The following is a 26,201-nucleotide window of genomic DNA, read 5'->3' on the forward strand; positions in this document are numbered from 1 at the left end:
TGGCATCGTGATAATATGAGACTTTTGATCATGAAGACAGCTTACTGCTTTACTCTTGTAGGTCTTTTGTAACTTTCTCTGCAAAGAATCACGTGAAATTAAATTTGATAAATCAATTAAAAATAAAATCATGAATTTAATTTTTATATGAAATAGGTTTCATTATAGGTTTTGAATGTCTTTTGTGAGATTTATACTTAGCTATTCTATGATTTTGGTTCTAGCAACAATATTTAAAAATTTCCTATTGCTTGTTGGTGATATGTAGACACATTTGAATTATGAGCATATGCCTCGTATCCTGCAAACTTGCTGAACAATCTGTTATCTCTACCAGCTTTAGATTTTATTTTAGATTCTGTTAGAGCCTCTGCATGGCTTATCTTGTCAGCCATGACAAGGGATTGTGCCTCTTTCTTTCCTATCAGAATTCCATTTCTGGCCTTTCTGGACTGTCGGTAGACTAGTGTAGTGTTGGAGTGGTGAGTACTGTTTTGCTCTTGACATTGAATGAAAGTGTCTGGACTCTCAAGTGTGGAGTCAATCAGGCTTCCTGTAGGAAGAGCACCTCTCAAGGTCTTATTTTGAAGCGAACTGTTTTTTTTTTTTCAGGCACAGATGTTATATTTTCTCTGTTTTTATGCATTGAATGAGACATCAAAGCATTTGTCTTTTAAAATTTGTTGCTTTGATGGATTGCACTGAGTCTTTCTGAGACTTAAACAATGTGTCTCTGTGTGGGTATGTGTATACAGATGCCTCTGGAAGTCAGAAGAGGATGCTGACTCTGGAATCCCTGGAGTTGTGAGCCACCCATTGTGGGTCAGGGGAGCTGTCAGGAGAGCTGAACTGTGATCCTTTGCAAGAGCAATAAGTTCTCTTAACCAATGAACCCTCTCTCTAGCCTTCAAGCCATGATTGATTGATTGATTCTTTCCTTCCTAACTTCTTTCCTTCCTTCCTTCCTTCCCTCCCCCCTCCCTCCCCCCCTCCTTCCCTCCCTCCCTCCCTTCCTTCCTTCCTTCCTTCTTTTCTTTCTGACAGGAAGTCACTATTTAGCCCAGGCTAGCCTGGAACTCACCAGGTAGAATTTGAACTCACAGAGATCTGCCTGCCTCTGCCTCCTAAGTGCTGGGCTCAAAGGGCCATAGCCCCATGTACTGATTGGTTTTCAAATGTTAGTCCAACCTGACATCCTAGTACAAACTTTACTTGATCGGGTGTATTATGCTTTCTACCTGTGGAATTTACAGACTACAATTTACCTAGAAATCTTGCACCTATAGTCATGAGAAATATGGCTTATAGTTTATTTTGCAATTTTTTCTTTTGAATCAAAGTAGTGCTTCCTTAGGATGGCTTGGGAAGTATTTTCTTCAATTATCTCAAGAGGTTTGTGTGTTATTATTTCTTGGATTAACTAGCAAAGCTACCTTTCCTAAAGTATTTTCCAAGGGGTAAATTTATTTGCTTACAAATTTAAGGTATTTAGATTTCATATTTGTGTCTTCAAGCAGTTTTCTACTTAATCTAAGTTGTCAGTTTATTGTCTTAAAGCCATCTATGATATTTCCTTAGAATCTTTCTAAAGTCCATGGGGTCTGTGGTGATGTCTCTATTTCAACCTTATCCCCAATCATTTGTATGTGATCTCATTTAATTTTTAATTTTTCCTGATCAGGTTGGTTAGAGATTTATTGGTGTCTCTGACTTTATCAATGAACACCATTGGTCTTAATTAATTTGGTGTATTTTCATTTCTGTTTTATATTTAATTGCTTTCTGCTCTGACTGTTAGTACTTCATTTTTCTTGTCTTCTGCTTATTGGTATATTTCTTACAGTAGAGGCTGAGCTTACTGATTTAGCCCTTTTTGCTTTCTATTGGTCTGTGGTACTTCCTTTAAGTACTGTTTTTGTAGTGTCTCATTAATTAAAAAACTTTAAAGTTTTATTGATTTTTACTTTGTCTGTATGGGTGGTTTGCCTACTTGTAGGTATGTCTGCACTCTATGCGTGCATTATCAATGGAGGCCAGAAGAGGGTGTCAGATTCCCCTGGAATTAGCATTACAGATGGTTGTGAGCTGCCATGTGGGTGCTACGAATTGAACCTGGGTCCTCTGGAAGAGCAGCCAGTGCTCTTAACTGCTGAGCCTTCTCTCCAGCCCACATCTCATATCATTTACTTATTGTTTGTTTGGACTTTTACTGATTCTTTGTGATTTTCATATCATGCACTCCGATCCCACTTATTTCTCCATCTCCTTGCATCTGCCCTCTATCTTACAATGCCCCCCGATCAAAACCAAATGTAAAAGAAAACCCAAAACAAAAGAAAACAAAGAAATAAACAAGACAAACAGCAAAAGAAGAATCTCACCATGAAAGCTGTGGCGTGGCCTGCTGAGTCACACAGTTTATTTATCCTTCAGTCCATTCATCTTCCAAGTGTTCATTGCCTGGAATCATTGGTCTGGCTCAGGCCTCAGGCTTCTGCTACACCACTTGTAATGGGCTCTCCTGGGACTCCTCCTGGATATCCTGCTGTTGTCCTGTGTCATGGAGATCCTGCCATTTGGGATCTGTAGGTTCATCCCCTTCACACACTCCAATTTTCTTTATTGTAATTTCAAATCATGTTCTAATTTCTTTTTTTTAATTTTTGTTTGCTTAAAAATGTGCTGTTTCTGAATATTTGGAAAATTTCTAGAAAGATTTCTCTTTCATTGTTTTTTGTTTGTTTATTTTGATTATGTGGCAGTCAGAAAACACACGATGGACTACTTCTAATTATTTTAGATTTGAGATTTATTTCACAGCCTAGAATGTAGGTTTGTTTTGGTAAATGCCCCATGAACACCACAAAAGAATATGTAGTTACATTAGGATGGAAGATGAACAACACAGGATCCAACACTTGTGGACCTAGACCCTGCCAACCAGAGACCCTAGCCTAGCCGTCTACCCTGTGTGTGGCAAAAGTCCAGTCATGTGACTTCATGTTTAATTGTGTATCTTAGTATTCTAACTAATGATCCTAAGTTATCCTGGATCCTGGCTTACTGGTTTTGGGGTTTACATGGGTCAGGATTGGGCTTTGCCAGGTTCTAGGATGGAGAAGGAACTGATTTGATGTGTCCAGGCATCAGACCAGATCCTCCATTCTCTGAGAAGCTTCCAGGACAGCTAGCTACCCCTGCTATTCACCTCCTGTAGCCGGAAGTTTTTCTGGTCCTGCCAGGGCTTGTGGTTGGGAGGAATCTCTCCCACCTGCATCCCTCAGCTGCTTGGTCCCAAGTAAACACACAGAGGCTTATATTATTTACAAACTGTATGGCTCAGGCTTCTTGCTAGCTAGCTCTTACAACTTAACTCAGCCCATTTCTATTAATCTATGCATTGCAATGTGGCTTCGTGGCTTACCAGTACTTTCACATCTTGCTTCTCCTGGTGGCAGCTCACAGTATCTGCCCTACTCTATTTCTCTTCTCCTCGATCTCCGATTGGAATGTACTGCCTCATCATTGGCCAAACAGCTTTATTTACCAACCAATTCAAGCAACACATATTCACAGCATACAGAAAGACATTCCACAGCAACCTCCATTCTTTGAGAAACTTCTGGGATAGCCAGCTGTCATTCACCAGTCTCTCTTCTCTTTCTGTACCATGGACTCTCACCACCCATTTCCCCATCCTCACAGGGTTCTGCTTTCTATTAGGCATATCCATCCTGGACAGCAGGTGAACAGATTGTGTGTTGCCAGAAAAGCTCATGGGCTCTGAAAGTTTGGGAGACCTGATACTCAGTGGAGTCAGGCTGATTTATGGGATACATCTTGTCATGCCACTTGGAAACAAGTTGGTGGAAGGAAATCCAAGTGAAGGAGCCTCAGATATGGATAACTGGGGACAACAGAAACAAATGGGCCAGACTGATACCCAGTGAGTGATGTATGCCATATGGGGAACCCAAGGGGAGTGCTGGGGTAACTGTCTGGATAAGAATTGTAGGGTTCCTCCTATGCACAATTGGAGGCCTGGTAGTTCATGGTAGGTTATGTTGTGGGGGTGAGCCGGTAGGTGAGGAGCAGGGCTTTCATCCCAGTGGTGGTTTGGGGCAGAGAAGAGGGTCTCTCACTGGAGCCCAGGCTATGGAGTGTCATCAATTGAAGAGAACCAGAGTCTGCGCACACCAGAAAAGGTTTCAGTGTGTTGTCTGGTGATCATTGTTTGGGGTTCTGTAGCTGATGAATTGTAGGCCGGGACAGAGTCAGAGAAACCCCAGGGTCTGGCTCCAGGGTGGGTCTGGGTTAGAAATGAGGTTGTTTCTGGGAGCCCTTAGCTTCTTCGCAGAGCCTGTCTTGACCCTGTCCTTACATCTTCAGCTGCTTCCTGAATCACCAGAGAATGAGCTAGCATCACCATCTCCCTGAGCAGGGCTCCCTACCACCCATTGCTGAGTTGATTCTTGGCTGTCATTTATAGAACTGAATTCTCTTTTCTTTCTTTCTTTCTTCCTTCCTTCCTTTCTTCCTTCCTTCCTTCCTTTTTTTTTTTTTTTTTTTTTTTTTTTGTGAGACAAGGTCTCATTGAATAGCCCTACCAAGTCTGGAACTTGCTTTGCAGACCAGGCTGGCTTTGAACTCATAGAGATCCACCTGCCTCTGCCTCCTGAGGGTTGGGATTAAAGGCGTTCATTACCATGCCTGGCTCATAGATTTTAATTTTTACTCCCTTTTAACAGTCAACCAGTGCTGGATGGCGCTGCCTCTGCATCTTTCTCTTTGTCTCCAGTTCTGTCTTCCTTTGGTCCTCACTCCATATCTTTTTTTTTTTTTTTAAGATTTATTTATTTATTATGTATACAGCGAGTAAGACTGCCAGCCAGAAGAGGGCACCAGATCTCATTAGAGGTGGTTGTGAACCACCATGTGGTTGCTGGGAATTGAACTCAGGACCTCTGGAAGAGCAGCCAGGGCTCTTAACCTCTGAGCCATCACTCCAGACCCCTCACTCCATATCTCATATCTTGCTTCCTCCCCTCCCCTCCCTTTCCTCCCCTACCTTTCGCTCTCTTCCCCTTTGCTCTCCTTCCCTCCGCCTCCCCTCTCCTCTCCTCACAGGTGTTTTTCTAGAAAGAAAACTTGACCGTGTCTCTGCTTTGTTCAGCGTGACTTGGTGACTCTGTATTCAGTGAGAGACTAGATCAGCTCTGGAGAATTCAAAGACTCAGCCTGAGCCCAAAGTCTTTTGGCTCTGGGATGGCACTGTTCCTTCTGTGGGCCTGTGGGCCTCTATGTTCAGTTGTTCTGCTGTACAAACACCTGTCCACCCCCAAGAACACATGTTCCAACCAGGGGCCTGGCACCCAAAAGAGCCTACTGGAGGCAGGCACCAGGCTCTGGCTTTCAGTGTTGGAGCCAGGCTGTGGGCTGCCTGATTCTCTGGTCTCCATGGGCAGCACCTACACAGGATTGGTACTTCACATACTTTACTAATGAAATGATGCCTCAGCAAGCCAGTCTCCACTCTGCACATTTGGAAGACTAGTTTACAGGTATTTGGAAGAGGGTGTGCTTGTGAATTTTGAACTAGAGGTGTTCATTGATCAGTCTGTAGGGCAAACTGTCTGTGCCTGGACATGTAGAGACAGGGCCCTGACCTCCCTATTGCAAATACAGAAATGGGCCTTTCACCAGCCAGGTGCTGACCAGCAGAATACTTCGGGACAGTGCCTACCTAGAGCTCCTAGTTTGCCTGGCTTTGCTCCTCTCTTCCTTTCCTCTTGCTTAAATCTCCTATCAAAAGCCCTTCAGGTGTCTGCCCTGAAAACTTTCTCCTAGAGTCCAGGGAAGGTGTACAAGTGGCAGAAATCTAATCTGGTGGACATCAAATGAATCTGCTTATCTGAGGGCATATCCAAAAATCTACACACACCACGCTCTTTCAGTCCATCACTTCATTGTTCTAAGGAAGCTTCAACTCTGCCTCTGATCTCTCTGCTGTTCTCTTTTTCTCCTGCTTCTCTAAGTCTACAGCTTTTTTTCAGCTCTCATTCTTAGCTCCTTTCTTGCCTGACTTCTTACATTTCTCACAGGAGACTCCTTGCAATCCTGAGGGAAGTTTCAAAATCTTCAAGGTCATATAGCACATTTCTAGAATAGATGATAAGGAGCAGAGCCATTACCATGGTAACACAAGGTTTCAAGGTCTGAGGACCAGAGGGAGGGGGTACAGTGCCCAGTGCGACAAACTCTGAGATATAGCTTTTTATTAGCAGACTTGGCAAGCAAAGAATTGTCAGGCTTTTCTTCATTTGTGTGTGTGTGTGTGTGTGTGTGTGTGTGTGTGTGTGTGTGTGTGTGTTAGTAGACTTGGTGAGATACCTGTGACTCTGACCTTGTGTGTAACTGTAAAGTTTTAAACTTATGATCTATTTATATAGGACTTTAGTTTGAATTTGCTCTGAGGTAAAAATGAGCTAAATGTGTGTGGTTTGTGTTAGACTGAGGAGAGATTATTATTTTCTGTGTTAGTATGAGCAAGAGGAACAAAGCAGGCTTTAAGTGTCAACAGCCTCATGGGACAACAGACCTGGCTACGAAGCATATCCTAGTGTATTTTCTATATATCAAAATTATACAGCTAAATGAAAAATCATCTTCCTGACCACCCACAGATAGATGTGCCCATAAGAATGAAATGTAATCTTGAAATTACATATATACATTTTATGAAATGCATGGTAATGGGGAGCGCATAGCTGTAATTGCATAAGAAATTTGCAACAAGAAATAGCCAATTCATTCAAAAGGCAATAACTCCCACACGCCCTGAGTGATGCCCTAGCCCTCTACCAGAAGTCTTGGTTCTGGTAGGTTGACCTTTTGTACACTAGTTGTCACCTGCTGTATACGCCCATGGCCTTTTACTGCCAGCTCTTAAATAATCTCCCTTATAGACAAACAGCACCTCAGACTCTCAGGCCATGTGTCACCTTCAGAGAAATTGATACCACCTTCCCAGGACTTGGAAGACTGTCTTCATATGCCCACACTCCATGTACATGTGACTCTGTGAGTCCCCTGCTCCAGGAGCTGGCTGTCATTTAGCATACCTGTTTTACACAGCTGAGCAGAGTATCTAGGTGCTGACTGAAGCTTTGATATGTCTTGTGTGCTTCATGACGGTCTTGACTGTGACACACAGGGCTTTCAAGTGTCTGTAGTTCAGGTGGATCTCTAGGTTTCTGTGGCTTTGCCAGCACTGCTAATAATCATCATCAGAAAAAAAAAAAACCAAACCACAGAATGCCATACAACTTCTGACCCACATAAAGCTGGACTAAGGGCTGGAGTGAGGGTGACCTGAGTCCTCAGAACCTCTGATCCCTGTAGAAACATGGTGGCATTAAAAGGTACATATTGCCTGAAGTCCTTTGCACATTTGGTAGGAATTTGGAGCCATGTGACAGATGGAGTCTGGGATCCCCACTGTCCTTAGCCCTCAAGAGGAGAAGACCAAAGTCTCCTCCAACAGAGACTGAGGTTTTGTGATCCCTGGTCAGCCCCTTGAGCCAGGTCTGTAACCAGCATGGACACTAATGGCTAGACCCTGGTTGGGGTCAGGGTCTTCTGAAGACACCTGCCCCATAGCAGGCAGCCTAGATCTTTCAGGGCATAGGTGCTGTGGTCTGTTGGGTGGTAGGCTTCAGGAATGGTCTGAAGGTTAGGATACTGAGTTTAAATCTCTGTGGGAAGGTTATTCCCCAGCTCCTGCCTTTTGTCAGTGTCCAGAGGTGTGTGTTCTGGGTCCCCTTTCTGCCCTGGCTTCATTTTGACTCCTTAGGCTCCTGGCAGAGCTGGAGGCCGGGTGGTGCTCATCAGGTGGCTGACAGGCTGCTTCTCCTTAGCAGTATGCTCAGTCTCTCCAGGTGTACCTACTTTATCTTCTTTCCCAAGCCGTTTGTTCTCCTCTCCTATTACCCTCTGCAACCATGAGGCCCCTTCTGCTGGAGGACAAACCTCTCAGCAAAAGCCACTGGAACTGGGTTATGTGTGTGTGGGTCAAGGCTGCTGCTGGTTGTTCTCAGAGCTAGAAGATCTGTGTGTGTTGGCATCTTCTTCTGGAATCCCGTGTGCCATGCTATGCTCTGCTCTCCTCAGGTGAGAGAGGATGCAGCTATAGGTTGGCCATGGTTGGTTGGAAAGAATCCTCACATGAACGTAGACTTTGCATCGGGCAAGGGCATCCTGAAAGGGTCCTGGCCTGGGACCCGAGAGCCATGTTGTGGCAGCTGTCTGTGTTGTTCAAAGCAGGATTCAGGGACTGGAGGGAGGGCATGCCAACCTATCTGCTCATCCAACTTGGTTCTGGTGAACTGGTTAGCAGGCTCAGGTCTGGAGAAGTGTGGTTCCTCCTAGGAGGAGGCTCTCAGAGCCTGGCCTGTTCTCTGCAGCACCTTGTGCAGTGCCTGCTTGACCTCCTGGTTCCGCAGGCAGTAGATGATCGGGTTGATGAGGGGTGTGAGCACAGTGTAGACAACCGACACAAGCTTATTGTAGTCAAAGGAGTAAATGGCACGTGGCCGGGCGTAGATAAAGAGGGATGCTGAGTAGAAGATGACCACCACGGCCAGGTGCGAGGCGCAGGTGGAGAAGGCCTTCTGCCTGCCACCAGCCGATGGCATGCGTAGCACAGTGCTGAGGATAGCTGTGTAGGAGAAGACAGTTAACACCAGGGGCCCCAACAGGATGAGCAGTGCCAGGAGGAAGTCGACAAGTTCTGCAACTGACATGTCAGAGCAGGCGAGGTTCAGTAGAGGGGACACATCACAGAAGAAGTGGTTCATGATGTTGGGGCCACAGTAACCCAGGCGAGAGATAAAGAAGACCTTCCCCAGGGAAATGGTGAAGCCTGAGAACCAGGAACCACCAGCCAGTAGGCTGCAGAGACCAGGGCTCATGATGACTGGGTAGCGAAGGGGGTTGCAGACCGCCACATAGCGGTCATAGGCCATGACACCCAAGAGTGCGCACTCGGTGCAGGCCAGCGCCAAGAAGAAGTACAGTTGTGCCATGCAGCCTGTGAAGGAGATGCGCTGGAACTTGGGTGATACCAAGCTGAGCAGCATCTTGGGCACTGTGACAGAGATGTACCAGACCTCTAGGAAGGACAGGTTGCTGAGGAAGAGGTACATAGGTTTGTGCAGTGAGGGACTGGTGCGGATCACTGTGATGATGACCAGGTTCTCTGTGATGGTCAGCATGTAAGCCAGCAGGAACAGCCCTAGAAGGCTTAGGTGGAGCCCCAGGGAGCCTGGAAATCCTACCAGGATGAACTCAGTCACATCTGAGCTGTTGCTTCTGGAAGACATGATGTCCACAACTTCACCTGAGGGAGCAGAGGGAGAAGAATTAGGAGAGGCCAGCAGCCCCTTGAGCTGAGTTCCCTTGGATACAGAAGAGACCTCATCCTCATATGCCGGTTCTCCACCACTACTGCCGAGAGCTTGGCTCACACTGGGTGTAGCATCTGGGCTTGCTTCTTGGGACTGACAATTCAGCTCAGCATATATCAGACAAATACCATGCACCCTGGAGGACATATCTGGGCATTGTGAGGCTATCTCTGAGGCCTGGCTATAGGAAGTAGCAAATAACAACTGGGATGGTAGCCTGGGACACTCCCCAACTCCAGGCTGGCTTTTCTAGGCTCAGGCCACACACCCTGAATTAGGGAGAGGCTATGGCTGGGGTCACTTTAGGCTCAGGAATGAGTGAACAGAGGCCATCAGTATCAGGAGAAGGGGCTCGGGACGTCTCAGGGCAAGTGGCCAGGCTTGAGGAAAGGTAACAAGGAGGGAAGTCTGGGGTCACCAGAGGGCATATGTGGTCAGTAGAAAGGGCAAGGCCTCACAAGAGTGATGGTGGTTAGCAGGATTTGCCCCCCCCCCCCCGCCCCGGGTTCAGCTCACCTTGCGGCACTGCTGGCCCTCAGAGACCCTGCTGAGGGGGGAATTGCTAGAAAGACCATCATACAGAAGTCAGCTTCCTTTTCTGCCTGGCTGAGGAGAGGGATCATCCCTCTTTTCTGGCTCAGGGGCTTCCCAGGCTAGCCCAGGCCTTCTGAAATGTGGCTGCATTTAGTCAGGGCCTTTGCAGCTATGGAGAAATACATGTATTGGGGGTTGAGGAAATGGTCTAATGAGTAAAGTGCTTGTTGAATGAGCACGAGAATCTGAGTTTGGATCCCCAGAACTCGTGTAAAACTGGACACAGTAGCATGTACCTGTAATCCTAGCATTCTTGTGGCGAGATGGGAGGCAAAGATGGGAGACTCAGAAGCTCACAGATTGGCTAGTCTGGTAAGTGCGGTAGTGAAAAGGAACTCTGTCTCCAACAAGGGGAAGGAGAAGACTGGCATCGAGGCTGTCCTCGGATGTTTATCTATACGCCACAGCATGTATGTGCCTGCACTCACACACATGGACACGCATTCACAAGGATTAAGATACAAATACGTAAATAAACCTATTCACTTGGAGTGGCTGGAAAAATGTCTGCTTGTTTCCATAGCTAGAGTCGTGGCAGTCCTTGCTGCATCCTCTCATGACTGCACAGGAAAGTGTGGCTCGTTTGCTAAACACACAGGTTTATTTCACAGAGAACACATTAGACCAGTGTAGCTGAGGATCAACCTCCAGACTTTTCTCCATTTGTATTCTGTCTCTAGAGTGCTGTTAATAAACACAGCCAGTGACCAGCACAGAACCCAGCCGCTCCATACTCTGCAGTCCCCAGGTGTCCAGGGATGGTGTTCTCAGACTAGGGCCCAAGCTAAGCCTCGGGACTGAGCCTGGGGTAGAGAGGATGCTGCTGTAGGGGCCTCTGGTGCTAGTCAACAAAAAGATCTTCCCAGGGCAGCTCCTCTGTTCTACAACCCATGAAGTGGCTTTTGGAGTAAGAATGCATTACAAGCTCCTGAGAAGGTGGCTTTTCAGCCTTGCTAAAGTACCCTCTCTACTGCACCAAGAATTTTGCACCTCCAACATATCTCAGCATGCTGCTCAGTGCCTGAGCAAGGAGGATAATTGATATGTAGTTTTTTCTCCCAGAGACCACAGATGTAGCAGAATTCTGGGACAGGAGCTGGGCTCACATCCCACCCTTTTTTTTGGAGGGGCTGTGACTTTGGACAGGACACCTCCTCCCCACAAGCCCCAGATTTTTCTGTCAATCAGGGTTATGACAGGATTCCTACTGGGCTACCTGGACATCCATAGCAGACACTACAATCCCCACCACATCTGCTCACAGAATCCCCCTCCACGGAGCAGGGAAAGTCAGGACTGAGATGTCTGAACAGGACAACTTCACTGCCAGCATAGGTACAAAAGGTCAGTCTAAGCAGGGTTAGGTCTGGTTGTCTGGGAAGATCTTAGAAGGTCAGATATGGTGGTCTGGGTTGGTACAGAGACCCTTCTTTTGCACAGCTGGACCACTGATACTGCTATCTCTAAGTGGCCTGTCTGGAAGCTGAGCTAGGAAAAGCCAGGCATTTCCCTGATGCAGAGTCTGTGACCCACAACAATTGCTTTCTGCTTAGATCTGTTGCCCATCAGCTGTGGGCATGGGACAAATACCTCCCTCTTCCAGCTGTTTCTTTCTCTGAAAGAAGCAGCAGCTGTCATTTTATGTGATGGGAAGCAATGCTGGATTCATGGCAGCAAGCCTAAGTTTCTGCCACAGTAGACAGGTAGAGATAAACTGGAGGCTGCTGATACCATGGACAGGTGCCCAGGAAGTTTGCATGTAACATACATGTTCCCCCAAACCTAAGACCTAATCACAAACCCTACAGTTAAACTTAGGTTCGCATACAGGACATCTAGTCTTCCTTCATGCCACATGTACACATACTGAGCACAGGGCCTCACAAGGGTAGCAGACTCCTGCCGCATAGATAGACATGCCTCCAGGCAAATCTGGCACACACAGATAGCCTAGGACAAACACCAAGCTCTCAGACTCAAAACCACCACCACCACTTCCCACAGAAGCCAGTGGACAAACACAGCTTTGAAACAGTGATGATCTTAAAAACACAGATATGTTGCCCCTTCACATGGACTTCTGCTCAGGAGGAGCATGGTCACCAGAAATCAGCCCCAGGCTTACTGCTCAGCTAGGCTACAGCTCAGACTCAAACTATGTATGATACACACACACACACACACACACACACACACACACACACACACACAGGTATACAACCAGGGTGAGGCAAATGCATGAGGCATCTGTACAGGCTCATGCAAATGCACACACAGACACATACAGGTGCACATGCAGGTGCACACATAGACAGGTGCATACATAGACAGGTGCACAGAGGCACACAGACACATAAAGACACAAATACAGGTGCACACTCAGGCACATATATAAGCACATGCAGATACATACACACAGCCGTATGCAGGCACACACAGATTCTCATGTGCATACATGGGTGCACATAGACACACTCATGAACACACATACTTGTACACATGCCTCCCAGCTCTCACCTGCATGGGTGGGATTAGGTGGTAAATCTGGGGGTTTGAGTCTGTTCTGACTGCCAGCTCACCTAGAAGGTGCCAAGGGCTTCATGGCTTTGTTCAGGATTTCCTAAAGAGTCAGTGTTGCTTCTGGGAACTTATCCTTGAAGATGGAGAGGGGCTCAGTGTGAGAGATGGTGGCTCGTGGTTCTGAAGGAAGATGGGGACCAGGACTGTGGTAGAGATGACTGTGTGTCTGACTGTAGGCTCCTGGGACCCCCTGAATCTCAGCTGAAACCCCGGCACTGCACTCCAGGAGAGGGAGCGGGGGTTTTGTCCTTGGATGGCGCTCAGCTTCTCCGTGTCTATCTAGGCCTGTTGCAACAAGATCAGAACACAGAAGATTCAAACCCAGAGTTTGGCTGCACATGTGACCCCACTCAATAAAAGAGACCCCTCACATCAGAGACAGTTATCAAAGGCCAGAGATGAAACAGGAGCTCCTGTCACTCCACACGGGTGGGAATTGAGACCTTGTGTTCTCAGGTCCCACCCCACCCCACACCCTCAGCATGGGGAAGGCAGCTGAGAGCTGGGAAGCCGCAGCCATTGCCCCATCATGTCTCAGCCAAGTGTGCTTCTAGGGAAGAGATAGGGCATGTGTGTGGGAAGCCCTTCTGGCTCCTGGCAGAGAAGGTCCTGCCTAGCTGGCGCTTTGCAGAGGGCTGGAGCTAGAAGGAAGAAGCAGAGGCCACTCCCTATGCCTGTCCCTGGGTGGTTTCTGGTAGGTTGCTCTCACCTTATCCTCATGTGTCCCCCTGAGACCATGCTTGTCAGCCAGACTGGCTGTACCAGGAGAAGATGGACACTTACTCCAGCCAAAGACCTCAGGGGGCAGGGCAGGCATGGGAGGCATGATATGAGCAAATAGACCATTTAACACCCAGTATGGAGCCTAAAGGGCAAGTTATCTGGGGGTCCCTGGGTCCCTTGCCCCTCTGCTCCACTTCAGGATCAGGGTCATGGGTATGGGCCTCTCTCAAAGCCATTATGTCTCACCACCACTTTCTTGATCCCTTGACAGTTTGTTTTGAGGATTATAGCATTGGATGAGCTATTAAAGGAGACACAGGACCCTCTTCCTTAGCACTGGGACCCTGGGAGGACCACATTCATGGCTCTGCCCTTGCTGGGGGCTGAGGTGCACTGTCTCTGTCCCTAGACCATGACAGGCATAGCAGGTCTCTTTTCAAGTGCACCCCATGAGTAGGTTTGGCTTGAAACTCCATGGTGATAGTGTATATAAGTTAAGAGGCCAGAGGGCTGTGGGTAGTGAGGGGAAGGTGTCTGGGTCTGACAAGGAGGCTCCAGCCCCAGCATGTACAGGCAGGAGAGGCCATTCCACTTGCAGAGGGTAGTGGACCAGCTTCCTGTAGCTAGGGTTCCTACCACTTATCTCGTTATCTCTCTGATTGCTGATGCAGTCCAAACCCTGGGGACTGCCTAGGCCCTCCATCCTTGGCTCCATAATGCCTGCCTCAAAATCGTTTTACAAATGTTAGTTGCTCATTTGCTCCTCAGACACGTCTGCGGGGCTCCAGATCCCAGATCCAGCACATTCTTGGTTTCTTCAGGGTCTCGGGTGTGAGGATGAGGTGCGATAGGTTTTGATAAAGGGCAGCTTTACAGTGTGGGTAGGGGTGGTACACGTAGGGGCTGTTTGGAACTGGGCCTGCAAGTGTAGAGACTGGGGTACCGCCTCATTCTCAGACCATTCTCCCCAGTCGAACCCCCTCCCACTGGGAGTACAGCCTCCAGCATCCTATTACCCCCTTCCCACCATTGCCCCAGTCTCTAGGCCTACCCCAATGTGCTCTCTCACTCTTAGCCAACCCCATTTTTCAGAAGGAAGCCACAAGGTGGGGAGCAACTTCCTGATTCCAGTGACCTTATCTTTGCTAACAGGCCCCCTGCAACTCTGCACGGTGTCCTGGTCCTTCCCAGTTCTCTCTAGAGCCCTAACTCTTCCTCTGCTCTCCTTGTCCACCAGTTCTCTCTTGGCTTCTAAGATCAGCACTGAAACATCTCTGCCCTTCTATCTGAGGAGCAGGAATGCTGAAGTCCCAGCTCCAAGACCTATCCTCTGTCTTTGTCTCTTTCTAGAGTCTAGAAATGTTCTAGACTTGCATGTTCTTCTTCATGCCCATGTTAGGGGAATACCTAGGAAGGCAAGAAGAGGCCCACCCCAATCTGTTCTCTGCTAGCTACCCTCTCTACTCCTGGGAAGACCCCAGTGAACATACCAAATCTCAAACATGCTTCCACATTTAGCTCCTTAGGCAAAGAGGCTATTCCTTCACATGTAAATTCTCAGTTTGTGGACCCATAATTCCACATCTGTGTAAGTTTGTAAAATTGAGACTTCCAGCCCATCACCTTGATGCATTTCCACATTTATTTACACTCCTGTTAGTGTCTCTCAGCTTTCTGAATAAAGATATCTCACATATTTGGGACCAGTTCTCACATACTGGCTATTTTTGTGGACCTGTTGGAATTAATTTTCTGTGTGGCTCATGCAAAGATGCATGGCTGGCTCCCTTTGCTTGGTCTTCTGCAGGTTGAACTCTGTGATGCCATCTGGCTTTCATGCATATTCTCCTGACATTTCTACTTCAGTGACATTATCTGGTTGTGACTCACTGCCTAACCCTCTGGTATGTGTTTTGCTCATCTTTCTGGACAGGTTTCCAGCTCTTGGTGCAGAGTCGGTCAGATCTGGAAGAGCAAGAAGCATGCTTGTGTGGGTGGGTGTGAGGATGAGTGAGGAGCTTCCCTCTGCCCTCTGGTTTGCAAGCACCTGGTTGTGTTTACTTATGATCATAAACGGCCATTGAATTTTATTTGTTTGTTTTTTGCACTTCTTAAGATGGTAACACGATTTTCCTGTGTTGGTTTTTCCAATGTAGCAAATTACCAGTGACTGGTTACTAGGGTCAGCTTTGCCCAAATGCTGGTCAGAGGAAGCAGTTAGGGTGTTGCTGCTTTGTGGCTCGGAGTCTGGAGTTTCCTTGGGTGGCCTTTTCTTTCTTAAAAAGAGCTTTAAGCAGATTTGTTTGACGTTTGATAACCACACACAGTTAGAGTACACAGTTTAGTGTACTCTAGAACACACCCATGGGCTCCTCACTGCCGTCCACATAGTGAGTATCTCAGGGTTGCACACTTGCCTCCTTTCTCCCCCAGGAAACCACTGGGGCTTCCTGGTACTAAAGCCTAATTTGCATTTCCTAGAACTGCAAAACGTGCAGTGTGAGTGAAATCAGGCAGTCTGAGCCTTTGATTATCCATGTTACACACACCTGCAGCACACTGGAAAAATTCATGACAATTTTCCATCATAACCTGTGGGTGATTAATTCTCATGCCAGTGCGTAGACACTGGACATATCTCAGTTATTGGCAGTTATGAGCAATTTGGTCATGGACACTCATGTACAGTTTTTTCATATTCTCAGCATTTTAATTTCATAATCCAAGTAAACACTTAAAAGTAAAATAAAATGTGGCAGGTGGTAGGTGTATGTTTAGCTTATGAAGCTCCCAGGCCGTCTTCCCTCAAGACACTCAAAGTAGTGAGGATGAAGATGAAATATATTAATCTGGGGAATGTAGATAATGTAATGCCTGGAGGGAAAGCCATAGCTTTGGGGTGTTCATTTGAACAAAAGACAAGCTTAAGAACCAGAGAAGTCTTAAGAAACTAGAAAGAGAAGAACAGATCAAATTTAAATCATAGGAAGACAGAAATAATAAACAAATGTGAGCAAAATATGGATTATCAACAAGCCTGGAGGTCAACTGGATAAAATGTTAATAAAACAAAGTCTGCTTTATTCAGACTAGTTAAGATAAAGGAGAAAGCCCACAAATTATCAGTAGGAGTTGAGAGATTGAAGAGGGGTTTCATGTGGATTTCACTAATGATTAAAAGTAATATAAGGAATTTACAAATAGTTTTATTACAATAAATTCATTAATGAGGATTAAATTTATACTTTCAGGAGCACTGATATAATCACAAATACATTATTTGAATATTCCAGTATTTATCAAAGAAATTAAATTTATAATAAACAATTACCACTATGGAGGTTCCTCAGAAAAACCAAAAAGAGAACTTCCATGTGACTCAGCTATACCACTCCTGGATATTCACTCAAAGGCTTCTGAGTCAACATTTCACAGAAATTCTTGCACAACAGTTTTATGCAGCAGTGCTCACACTAGCCAAGCTGTTGGTCAGCCTAGGGCCAAAGATATGAAACATACACAAAATAGATTTATCCAGCTATAAAGAAGAGCAAAATTCTGTTCTTTGCAGGAAAATGGATGCAGCTGGAGACCATCACTTTACATGAATTAAGTCAGAGTCAGTTTCCTTTCACTTGTGGATTCTAGACTGCACATGACAAATTATTCATGAATATATGACATGAAAGCAGAAATGAGACTGGGGAATGATGATGGCTAGCAAGCAGTGGATGGAGAAAATGGAGAGAGTGAGGGTGAATATGGCCAAAGTACATGTTTTACCTATATGAAAGTATCTTCATTAAACCAAGTACTATGTGCAATGAGTATGCCAATAAACTATTTAAAAAACTTCCCACACGTGTCCCACAGGAAAACATCAAACATGGAAATGGAGGGAGGTTACTGGGATAGAAGAGTCTAAATGGGGAGGGCATGAGAGGGTAGAGGAGAGTGGGGGAGGTGGGGGAGGAGTATTGGAACTAAGGATGCTGAGATCGAGAGATGGTTCAACTTTTAAAAGCAGTTGCTGTTGCTTTTCCAGAGGACCTAAGTTTGGTCCCCAACACTCATGTTTGAATGGGACACTCTCTATGGATAGATAATGTTTTTCCCAGAAGCCATGGGTTATTAAATGAAAATCCCAGTACCACCAAGGAGGTTCCAGAGACTCCCAAAACAATATAAGTGATTGTCATTACTCTTGGTTGTCCACTAGAACTTGATGATAAGGTCCTATAGCTGGAGATACCACTTGCTCATAAAACATAGATAAATCAAGCTGTAGCAAAGCCAGAAGCTTCTTCCTCAGTGGCTAGCTTCCATATGACCAGAGGTGCTAGTCAGGCTCCTAGGGGAGAAAAGTCATCAGTAGTTTTACCTAGCTGAGAACCATGTGAACTATAATAATGACCTGCCAGACAAAGTACGCCCTCTGGTAGAATAGTAGCATGATTGTTATGGGGTTAACCAACCATTTTCTCATTAGATCTGAGGTCTACTCCAGAGACAAGAGTCTGTGGCTGGGGAGACCATAGGCCCTTGGAGGAGCTTACTACTATTTTTTTTTGCTATATGGTCACATTGTCTAACTGCCTTCTAAACACTCATGCATATGCCCAAAGGTTAGCGATCCATCCAGTCTCCATCAGAGAAGCTTCTTACTGTGGGAGGTTATTCACAGACCCATAACTGACCAAAGCGCCAAAAATCTGCAATGGTACAGTGTTGAGGGGTGGAAAGGGGACTGCTGGATTACCCTCTCTAGTGCTCCGGAAGTATCAAGGAAGAGGGGGCAGAAAGAATGCAGGAGCAGGGGGATAAGGAGGCATGCAGCAAAAAGATGTCTTCTGGATAGCATGCAACCATTGCATTTGTGAAGTCACTACTGATGCAGTTATCTACAGACCTGTACAAGATTTAGTCCCTCAACATGTCATCACAGATGGTGGAGAGCCCCATGAGGCCCATTCTTCCTTCCACAAGGGACTATTGATAATGAATGATTGTTGGTGTGTGTGTGTGTGTGTGTGTGTGTGTGTGTGTGTGTGTGTGTGTGTGTGTGATTTCCTTCAATGTGGGCACTGATAGTTTGCCCTTGCTCCAGTAGACAACCTCCACTCATGAAACTCTAACTAAACTCTGTGGTCACACACAAAAAGAAGACGGGAAAGCGTAAGGGAGATTTGCTGAGAAGAGCTTCGGAGGGAGAGGGAAGGGAAGAGAGAGGGGATATAAGAGTGTGTGTGTGTGTGTGTGTGTGTGTGTGTGTGTGTGTGAAAATGACTAGAATTCATTATATAAATGTATAAAACTGTCAAACAATAAAAATTAAAAAAAACTTTGCACAAAGAAAAATTCAAGTCCAAAGAATTTTTACTAGTGAAATGTATCAAACATCCAAGGACACATGATGTGAAATGAGAAAGAGAGAGAGAGAGAGAGAGAGAGAGAGAGAGAGAGAGAGAGAGAGAGGTCTTAGATCTTTCACGACCAGCACAATCCTGATATCAAAATTTGTCAAGAAAACAGATTTACAGAACAATATCCCCTGTGAACAGAGAATTTTTCTTTTCATTTAAAAATTATTTTTATTCATTTTACATACCAACCACAGATCCCCCTCTCATCCTCCCATCCCTATCCCCTCCTCCAAATGGGTGAGTCTTCCCATGGAGGGGACAGCAAAGCCTGGTACATTCAGTTGAGACAGGACCAAGCCCCTCCCCTGAACAGAGAATTTCTAACAAAATCTTAGCAACCTATAAAAGGATAACATATTGTAAGTACCATTTCTCTAAGCTTAATATTAAAACATCATCTCAGCTGATAAAACCACTTAGTCTGATGTCCTGCTGGGTTAATTTCCTGGAGCCTATGGTGTAAGGAGAAAACAGATTCCTAAAGGCTGTCCTCTGACCTCTAGGCACTATATGATTGTGTGTGTGTGTGTGTGTGTGTGTGTGTGTGTGTGTGTGTGTGTGTGTGTGTGTTTATGTAATATTTTCAATAAATTAAATAAAATAAAAAACCCATCAACATAACTCATCATTACTTGATGGATACATGTTTCTGTGACTGATGTAGAAAGTGAGTGATGGGAAGGTCCTTCAGGATCATTGTCACAGCCTGTGTTCCACACTGACAGTTTTCAAAACCATTCTGCCTGGACTCTGCATTCCTCATTCCTAGCCTCGATGCCATAAAATGCTACAAAGCATAACACGACCCACTCACGTGATGTCACTCTTGAGACATCAGCTTGTGTTTAGGGAAGTCCAGTAGAGAGTGCAGCTGTAAGGACCTGTTGGCTAAATTCTGGGGACCTGTACAAGCCCTGTCCCCATTCTGAATTCAATGGGCAAAGAGACAGTGGAGGCAAACAGGATTCAACTGAGATACTATATTATGTAATACACATATCTATTTACAAAATACAGTAATTATTTTGTATTTAGTTTTTCAGTATTGAGGCTTAAACCTAGGGCCTCATATATGGTAGAGACATGCTGTACTACTGTGCCCCAGCCCCAGCAATCCAGTACCTAATTACAGACAATTACAGTAATCCAGTACAGACAGAGAAAGGACCTAGATGAGCCACAGAAGAATGATGAAAAAGAACAAAATGTCAAAATGTAGATTTGTTTTTGTCTTTTTAAGACACCAAGGTTCATCTCTGTATCCCAGGCTGTCCTGGAACTCACTCTGTAGACTGCACTGGCCTCAAACTCACAGAGATCCACCTACTTCTGCCTCCCAAGTGCTGGGATTAAAGGCATGCACCGTCACTGCCCAGCTACGATGTAGACTATTTCATCTTCATACTTAGAGCTGCAATAAGAATAGTAGTGAGGCATGGGTATAAAGATAGAAAAGCAGATGAATAGAACACATGGGGACTCCAGAAACACTCCTACACACTCAGCTGATGGAGCCAAAGGGCAAAAATATCCTAACCAGGCATGGGAAAGACAGCAGTGTTAATATCCACTTGGGAGAATCAAAAGCCCCACTCTCTACCTTACTCCATCTGCAGAATGAGTTTGAGATGGAGCTGGGACCTCAACAGACAAGTAGAAGCTACATAGCATCCTGAAAAAACAAAAGCAAAACCCTGGAGACATTTTTACAACCAGAGCAGGGATGTTCTGAAAGAAACAAGGAAGCAAGAACAGCATGAACCCTGCTGTGTGTTCAGACGCATCCCCCCTGTTCTGCATTGCCAGAGTTGCACATTTCCAAGCAGGAACACTTCTTATATTCTTGTTCTTCCTGCCTCCCTGTATCTCGCTGCTCTCAGAGATTCTCTTCTGCCTGATTTTAAGGCTTAAGGTTAATTTGAGGCCATGGGCCTGCAGGACTCTGATGTGGTGAGTGTATGAATGTTGCCTAGTCAAGGGCAGATGTGTTTGTGGCTGCCAGATGCAGTGACCACAACGTCTTTTTGCATGTTGTTAGTCTGTTAGTCTTGTTGTTCAAATGTTTGGATTTCTTCAGTGATTTTTTTCTGTGATTGTGGTATAACTTGTTGACAGATATGTTAAAATCTACCAGCTACACTTCCGTCAGTTTTGAGCACCCACAAAATTTTTTAGGTCATTTCCTTGTGTGCTTGCAAAATTAAAATTCTTGGAGAATTAGACATTTTTATGATGATAGAATAATTTATGTTGGTCTCCAATAATGCTTTTTAAATGATTTTTCAAGGTATTAACATCTATACAGCATAACAGCCACTCAAGTTGTATGAGTCAGATAATCTACTAGATCAATATCACTGTGACCCCTGGCAGGCTGGCTAGCATCTCTGCCTGCTCTATGTTCCTCTTGCTCTGCAGTGACAGTCCATTCACCACCCATTCCTGATGGACGATCTATTTCCTGCATTTTAAAATCACACACTTTAATTCTCTGGGTTTTTAAACCCATGATACACAAGATACTTTTCTTGTCATTTTTACTATGATTTACTTATAATCTACAGAAAAAGGGAAAGCTGAATATAAAAGGCAACCGCCTCAAACAGGACATCTTTGGGTCATGAGAGCAGGTGCCTACAGCAAGCTTGGAAGCAGTGGTCTTGGTCTTCCTGTGGCTTTGGTGTTCCTGCTCCTGTATCTGCTCCTAAGGCCTTTGAGACTATATTCCTGGGCTACCATCCTGGGCCTCTGTGTCTGTGACTTATCTTTATTTACTGGAATGTGTTCTTTGTAGAGCTAAAGTTTTGAATTTTGTTAATTTTTTTGAGGGGTGACTGTATCAACTTTTTTACTTGAAGAAATAATTTTGTGAATAAAGCTGCAATGAACATGGTTGAGCAAGTGTCCTTGTGGTAGGATGCAGCATCCTTTGGGTATATGCCCAAGGATGGTAGAGCTGGGTCTTGATGTAAATTGATACCGAATTTTCTGAGGATCTGACATATTGATTTCTATCGTGGCTGTACAAGATTGCACACCCACCAGCAATGAAGGAGTGTTCCCATTGCTCCATATCCTCGCCAGCATGAGCTGTCACTTGTATTTTTGATCTTAGACATTCTGAAATATCTAAGATGGAATCTCAAAATAGTTTTGATTTGCATTTCCCTGATGGCTAAGGATGCTGAATATTTCTTTTAGTGCTTGTCAGCCATTTGAGTTTCCTCTATTAGGAAACCTTTGTTTAGATCTGCATTTCATTTTTAATTGGATTATTTATTTATCTTTTTTGATATTTAGTTTCTTGAGTTCTTTATACATTTTGGATGGGGAAGGTAGAGAGAAACTGGGAGGAGTAGAGGGAAGGGAAACTATAATCAGGATATATTGTATGAGAAAAGAATCTATTTTCAATAAAAGGAAAAACATAAAATGCACCAACATTATTAATCAACAGAAAAAAGAAACAATTTTGTAAAGCTTGCATTACTGAGGAAACAACACACATATTAGAAAAAATTCCTTCCAAATACTCCTCTAAATAGAATTTTTGCATGCCCATGTAATGTGATGGTGCAAAACACATTGCTACCAACAAGCAAATTAAATTATTCAATATTTTTCTGACTTGTTCTGGACACTCAATTTATATTAAATCATTCCACCTTCCAAACACCATCATAGCTCAAAAAATGTCTCACTTACCTGTTTATACTTTGAAGGACTCAGCTATTAAAGCTAGTGTAGCTTTAAATTAAATCATATGTTCCTTGCATGAACTTACTGTGGTTTTTTTCTTAAAGTTTTCTTAATATTTTTTTATTAATGAATAGCCATTACAAAAGTGATAGATTTCTTTATGATAGTTTTGTGCAAGTGTATAAGCTACTTTGGTCTTGTTTCCTCTCCATCACCCTCTCAAGTGACCCCCCCCCCCCCCACCCAGTGATCCCCTTCTTCTTCTGAGGGATCCCTTTTTACTTTCATGTCACAGATATGTATTTTCATGTATATGCATATTGAAACACATGAATGCATATTCAAATATGTGAGTGCATCTGTATATGTGTGTGCAAGTATGTGGAGGCTCAAGGTCAATGTGAGACATTTTTCTTGATCAAGCTCCACTTTATGCCTTGAAGTGAGGCTTCTCAATTGAACCCAGATATGGTCTCTCTAGCCGGATTGCTTCAGGGCCCTTTGTCTCCATCTTCTGAGGGCTGGGATTACAGACAGACCTTATGTCCACCCAACATTTATGTGGATTCCGGAGATCTGAACTCTGCTCCCTGCCCCTTAAATATTTTAAAATGCAGATGCTGCACATGAGAGAAGACACGATACTTGTCTTCCCATGGTGGGCTGGTTTTATTACATGTTGTCTCAATTTCCATCCACATTTCTGAAGATGACATGGCTTTGTTCTTTACAGAATAATACTCCACTGTGTTTGTATACATCTCGTTTGTGCATTCATCAACAGACAGCTGTCTAGACTGGTTCCTTATTCTTGATTATTATGAACAGTACAGCAATAAGCAAGGGTGTGCAAAGTCTCTCTGTGATGTGTGGCTCACATTTATTCAGATGTATTCACAGGTGTGATCGAGCTAGGCCAGATGGTAGTTCTCGTTTTCAGACAGAGGCTGCACTAGTTTATACTCCTGCCAGCAGTGTAGACTAATCCTTGCCCACACTGTCACTAGTACATACTCCTGCCAGCAGTGTAGACTAATCCTTGCCCACACTGTCACTAGTTCATACTCCTGCCAGCAGTGTAGACTAATCCTTGCCCACACTGTCACTAGTTCATACTCCTGCCAGCAGTGTAGACTAATCCTTGCCCACACTGTCACTAGTTCATACTCCTGCCAGCAGCGTGTACTAATCCTTGCCCACACTGTCACTAGTTCATACTCCTGCCAGCAGTGTAGACTAATCCTTGCCCACACTGTCACTAGCTCATACTCCTGCCAGCAGTGTGTACTAATCCTTGCCCACATTGTCACTAGTTCATACTCCTGCCAGCAGCGTGTACTAATCCTTGCCCACACTGTCACTAGTTTATATTCCTGCCAGCAGTGTAGACTAATCCTTGCCCACACTGTCACTAGTTTATAATTTGGCCAGCAGTGTAGACTAATCCTTGCCCACACTGTCACTAGTTCATACTCCTGCCAGGAGTGTAGACTAATCCTTGCCCGCATTTTTATTTTTTGCTGACAGCCATTCTGACTGCGGTGAGATGGGATCTCAGCATAGTTTTGATGTGTATTTCTCCGAAGGCAAAGGATGCTGAACTATTTTCCCACATAAACAAAGCATGACAAGCAGAACTCAAAGCCTTCTCTTCTATTGTGCTTTCTTTCCTGTGAAGGAAGAACTGGCTCCTCCCCTTGCTCATCACTGCTAGGGTAAAGCAGCCAGGGCAACGCTGGAGTGCTCCCCCTGGTGGTGAAGGCAGGGGAACTGGTGGGCTGACCAACCTTGCAACTACCCAGGGCCAGAACTAGGGTTATGTGTTGGCCCACCCAAACACTCACCCCATCTGTGATCTGTTGGAACATGGGTCGGGTGGAGGTGGGATCCCGTGGATCCAGGACTGCACACACACACAGGGTAGCAACAGGATGTCCAGGAAGACTCCTGAGTGGTGTAGTAGAGACCAGGGACCTCTAACCAGATCAATGATTCTTTGAGATGAACACCTGCATGTAAAAATGAATAGATAAAGGGGTTTACTGTGTGACTCACTGTGTCACACTGCAGCTTCCATGACAAGATTTTCTCTTTCTTACTTCCCCCCCTTTTCTCTTAAATTTTAATTTTTTGGGGGAGGGAGATGGGTGGGATCAGAAGGCATGATGTAAAAGATACAAATAATAAACAAAAAGAAAGTGAGAGAGAGAGAGAGCGCGCGCGCGAGAGAGAGCGAGCGCGAGAGAGAGCTCTTCCTCCAGCATGGGCAGGGCTCTGCTGGGCTTTTCATCTGAGTTTCTTCACCCAGCATCTCTCACCTAGCAGTGCACTTTGCTTAGGTGCAGGCTTTGAGTTGGCTGATGGCTGTCAGAGGAGAGGTTCCCTGTCATCCAGTTCCTTCACAACAACGGTTCTCAACCTGTATGTCATGACCCTTTCTGGGGTCAAATGACCCTTTCACTGGGGTCACATATCAGATATTCACATTACGATTAATAGCAGTAGCAAAAGTACAGTTATGAAGTGGCAATGAAAAAATACTTTTCTGGTTGGGGGTCACCACAACATGAGAACTATGTTAAAGGGTCACAGCATTAGGAAGGTTGAGAACCACTGCTTTACAGGCAACATAGCCTTTTTGTGTAGCTATTTCAATGAGGTTTTCCCAGAGTTGCATTGTAATGTAAAATTACAGTATGTCTTGGTGTTTTTGGATTTATTCCATTAAGGATTTGCTCTTGAATCTGTAGGCTTGTGCCTTTTGCCACATTTGGGGAGTTTTCAGCCACGATATCTTTAAGGGCTTTTTCAGACCAATGGTCTATTCTTTCCTTTCTGAACAAAAATTCAAAGACGAACAGTAGGTCTCTTGCACCAGAGACCTTGGAGATTCCGTTTTCTCTCTGTTGTTTAAACTGAGCAAATTTTGGTGATATTCAACTTCACTGATGCCATCCTGTTGATCTATCACTGAGTTTTTCCACTTTGATTTTGGCTACTTTGTTTTTGCTTGTATAATATCTATTTGTTGTTTTTAAGTAATAGCTTTATCGAGATATAACTCACATACAGCAAATGTTCTCTTCATAGTGCACAATGCAGTAGACTTCGGTGTGTTCAGAATTATGCCACTATCACCAGCATTAATTTTAGCACGTTGTCACCTTCTCAGAATGGAACCTTGGGCCTTTTGTGGTCATTTTCCTTTTTATCCTCTTGTGGCCCATTGACAACCACCAGTCTGCTTGCTGTGTGGGTGGATTTGCCCGTCTGGGTGTTTCAGATAAAGGAATCACACACACTATGTGGCCACTTGTGTCTCTCAAGGTCCATCCACATTGCTTTGTGTTGTGTCTCAGTGCTTATCGAGGATGGTGTTTCACGCATGGACATGCACTCCTTGTCATCTGCTCCCTGACACACACTTGGGTTGTATCAACTTTGTTTCCTGTGAACAGCTACCGTGAACATTTATTCGTGGATTGTCTGGTGGGAACATCTCCTAGACAAACATACAGGAGTAGAATTCCTGTGCACCTTTTTGTTTAACTTCTTGAAGAACTGATTCATAGGATGAGTGGTTCTGAGAAACCATTGCAGTAGTTGCATTAATTTCCACACCAATAAAGGATGAGCATCCAGATTTTTACCATGTCCTCACATTCATCTTAAGGTTGTAATTTTTTGCCAAGATTTTTAAAAAAAATTTTTTATTATG

At 44.8% G+C, this 26,201-nt stretch overlaps 1 protein-coding gene across 1 annotated transcript; it reads right to left on the reverse strand.

Annotated features, from left to right (window-relative positions):
* Window positions 1-8,423: 8,423 nt before the first annotated feature.
* Window positions 8,424-9,380, reverse strand: LOC118575105 (olfactory receptor 226-like). Its single transcript, XM_036175784.1, has one exon. It carries the CDS (start codon window positions 9,378-9,380, stop codon window positions 8,424-8,426), a length of 957 nt encoding a protein of 318 aa, XP_036031677.1.
* Between the last annotated feature and the right edge of the window lie 16,821 nt (window positions 9,381-26,201).

This window comes from Onychomys torridus, chromosome 1 (genome assembly GCF_903995425.1).
Source record: "Onychomys torridus chromosome 1, mOncTor1.1, whole genome shotgun sequence".
NCBI classification, from domain to species: domain Eukaryota; kingdom Metazoa; phylum Chordata; class Mammalia; order Rodentia; family Cricetidae; genus Onychomys; species Onychomys torridus.

Excerpts from the sequence above, each read along its gene's own strand:
- LOC118575105 (XM_036175784.1), bottom strand. The coding sequence starts at position 9,380 with ATGTCTTCCAGAAGCAACAGCTCAGATGTGACTGAGTTCATCCTGGTA.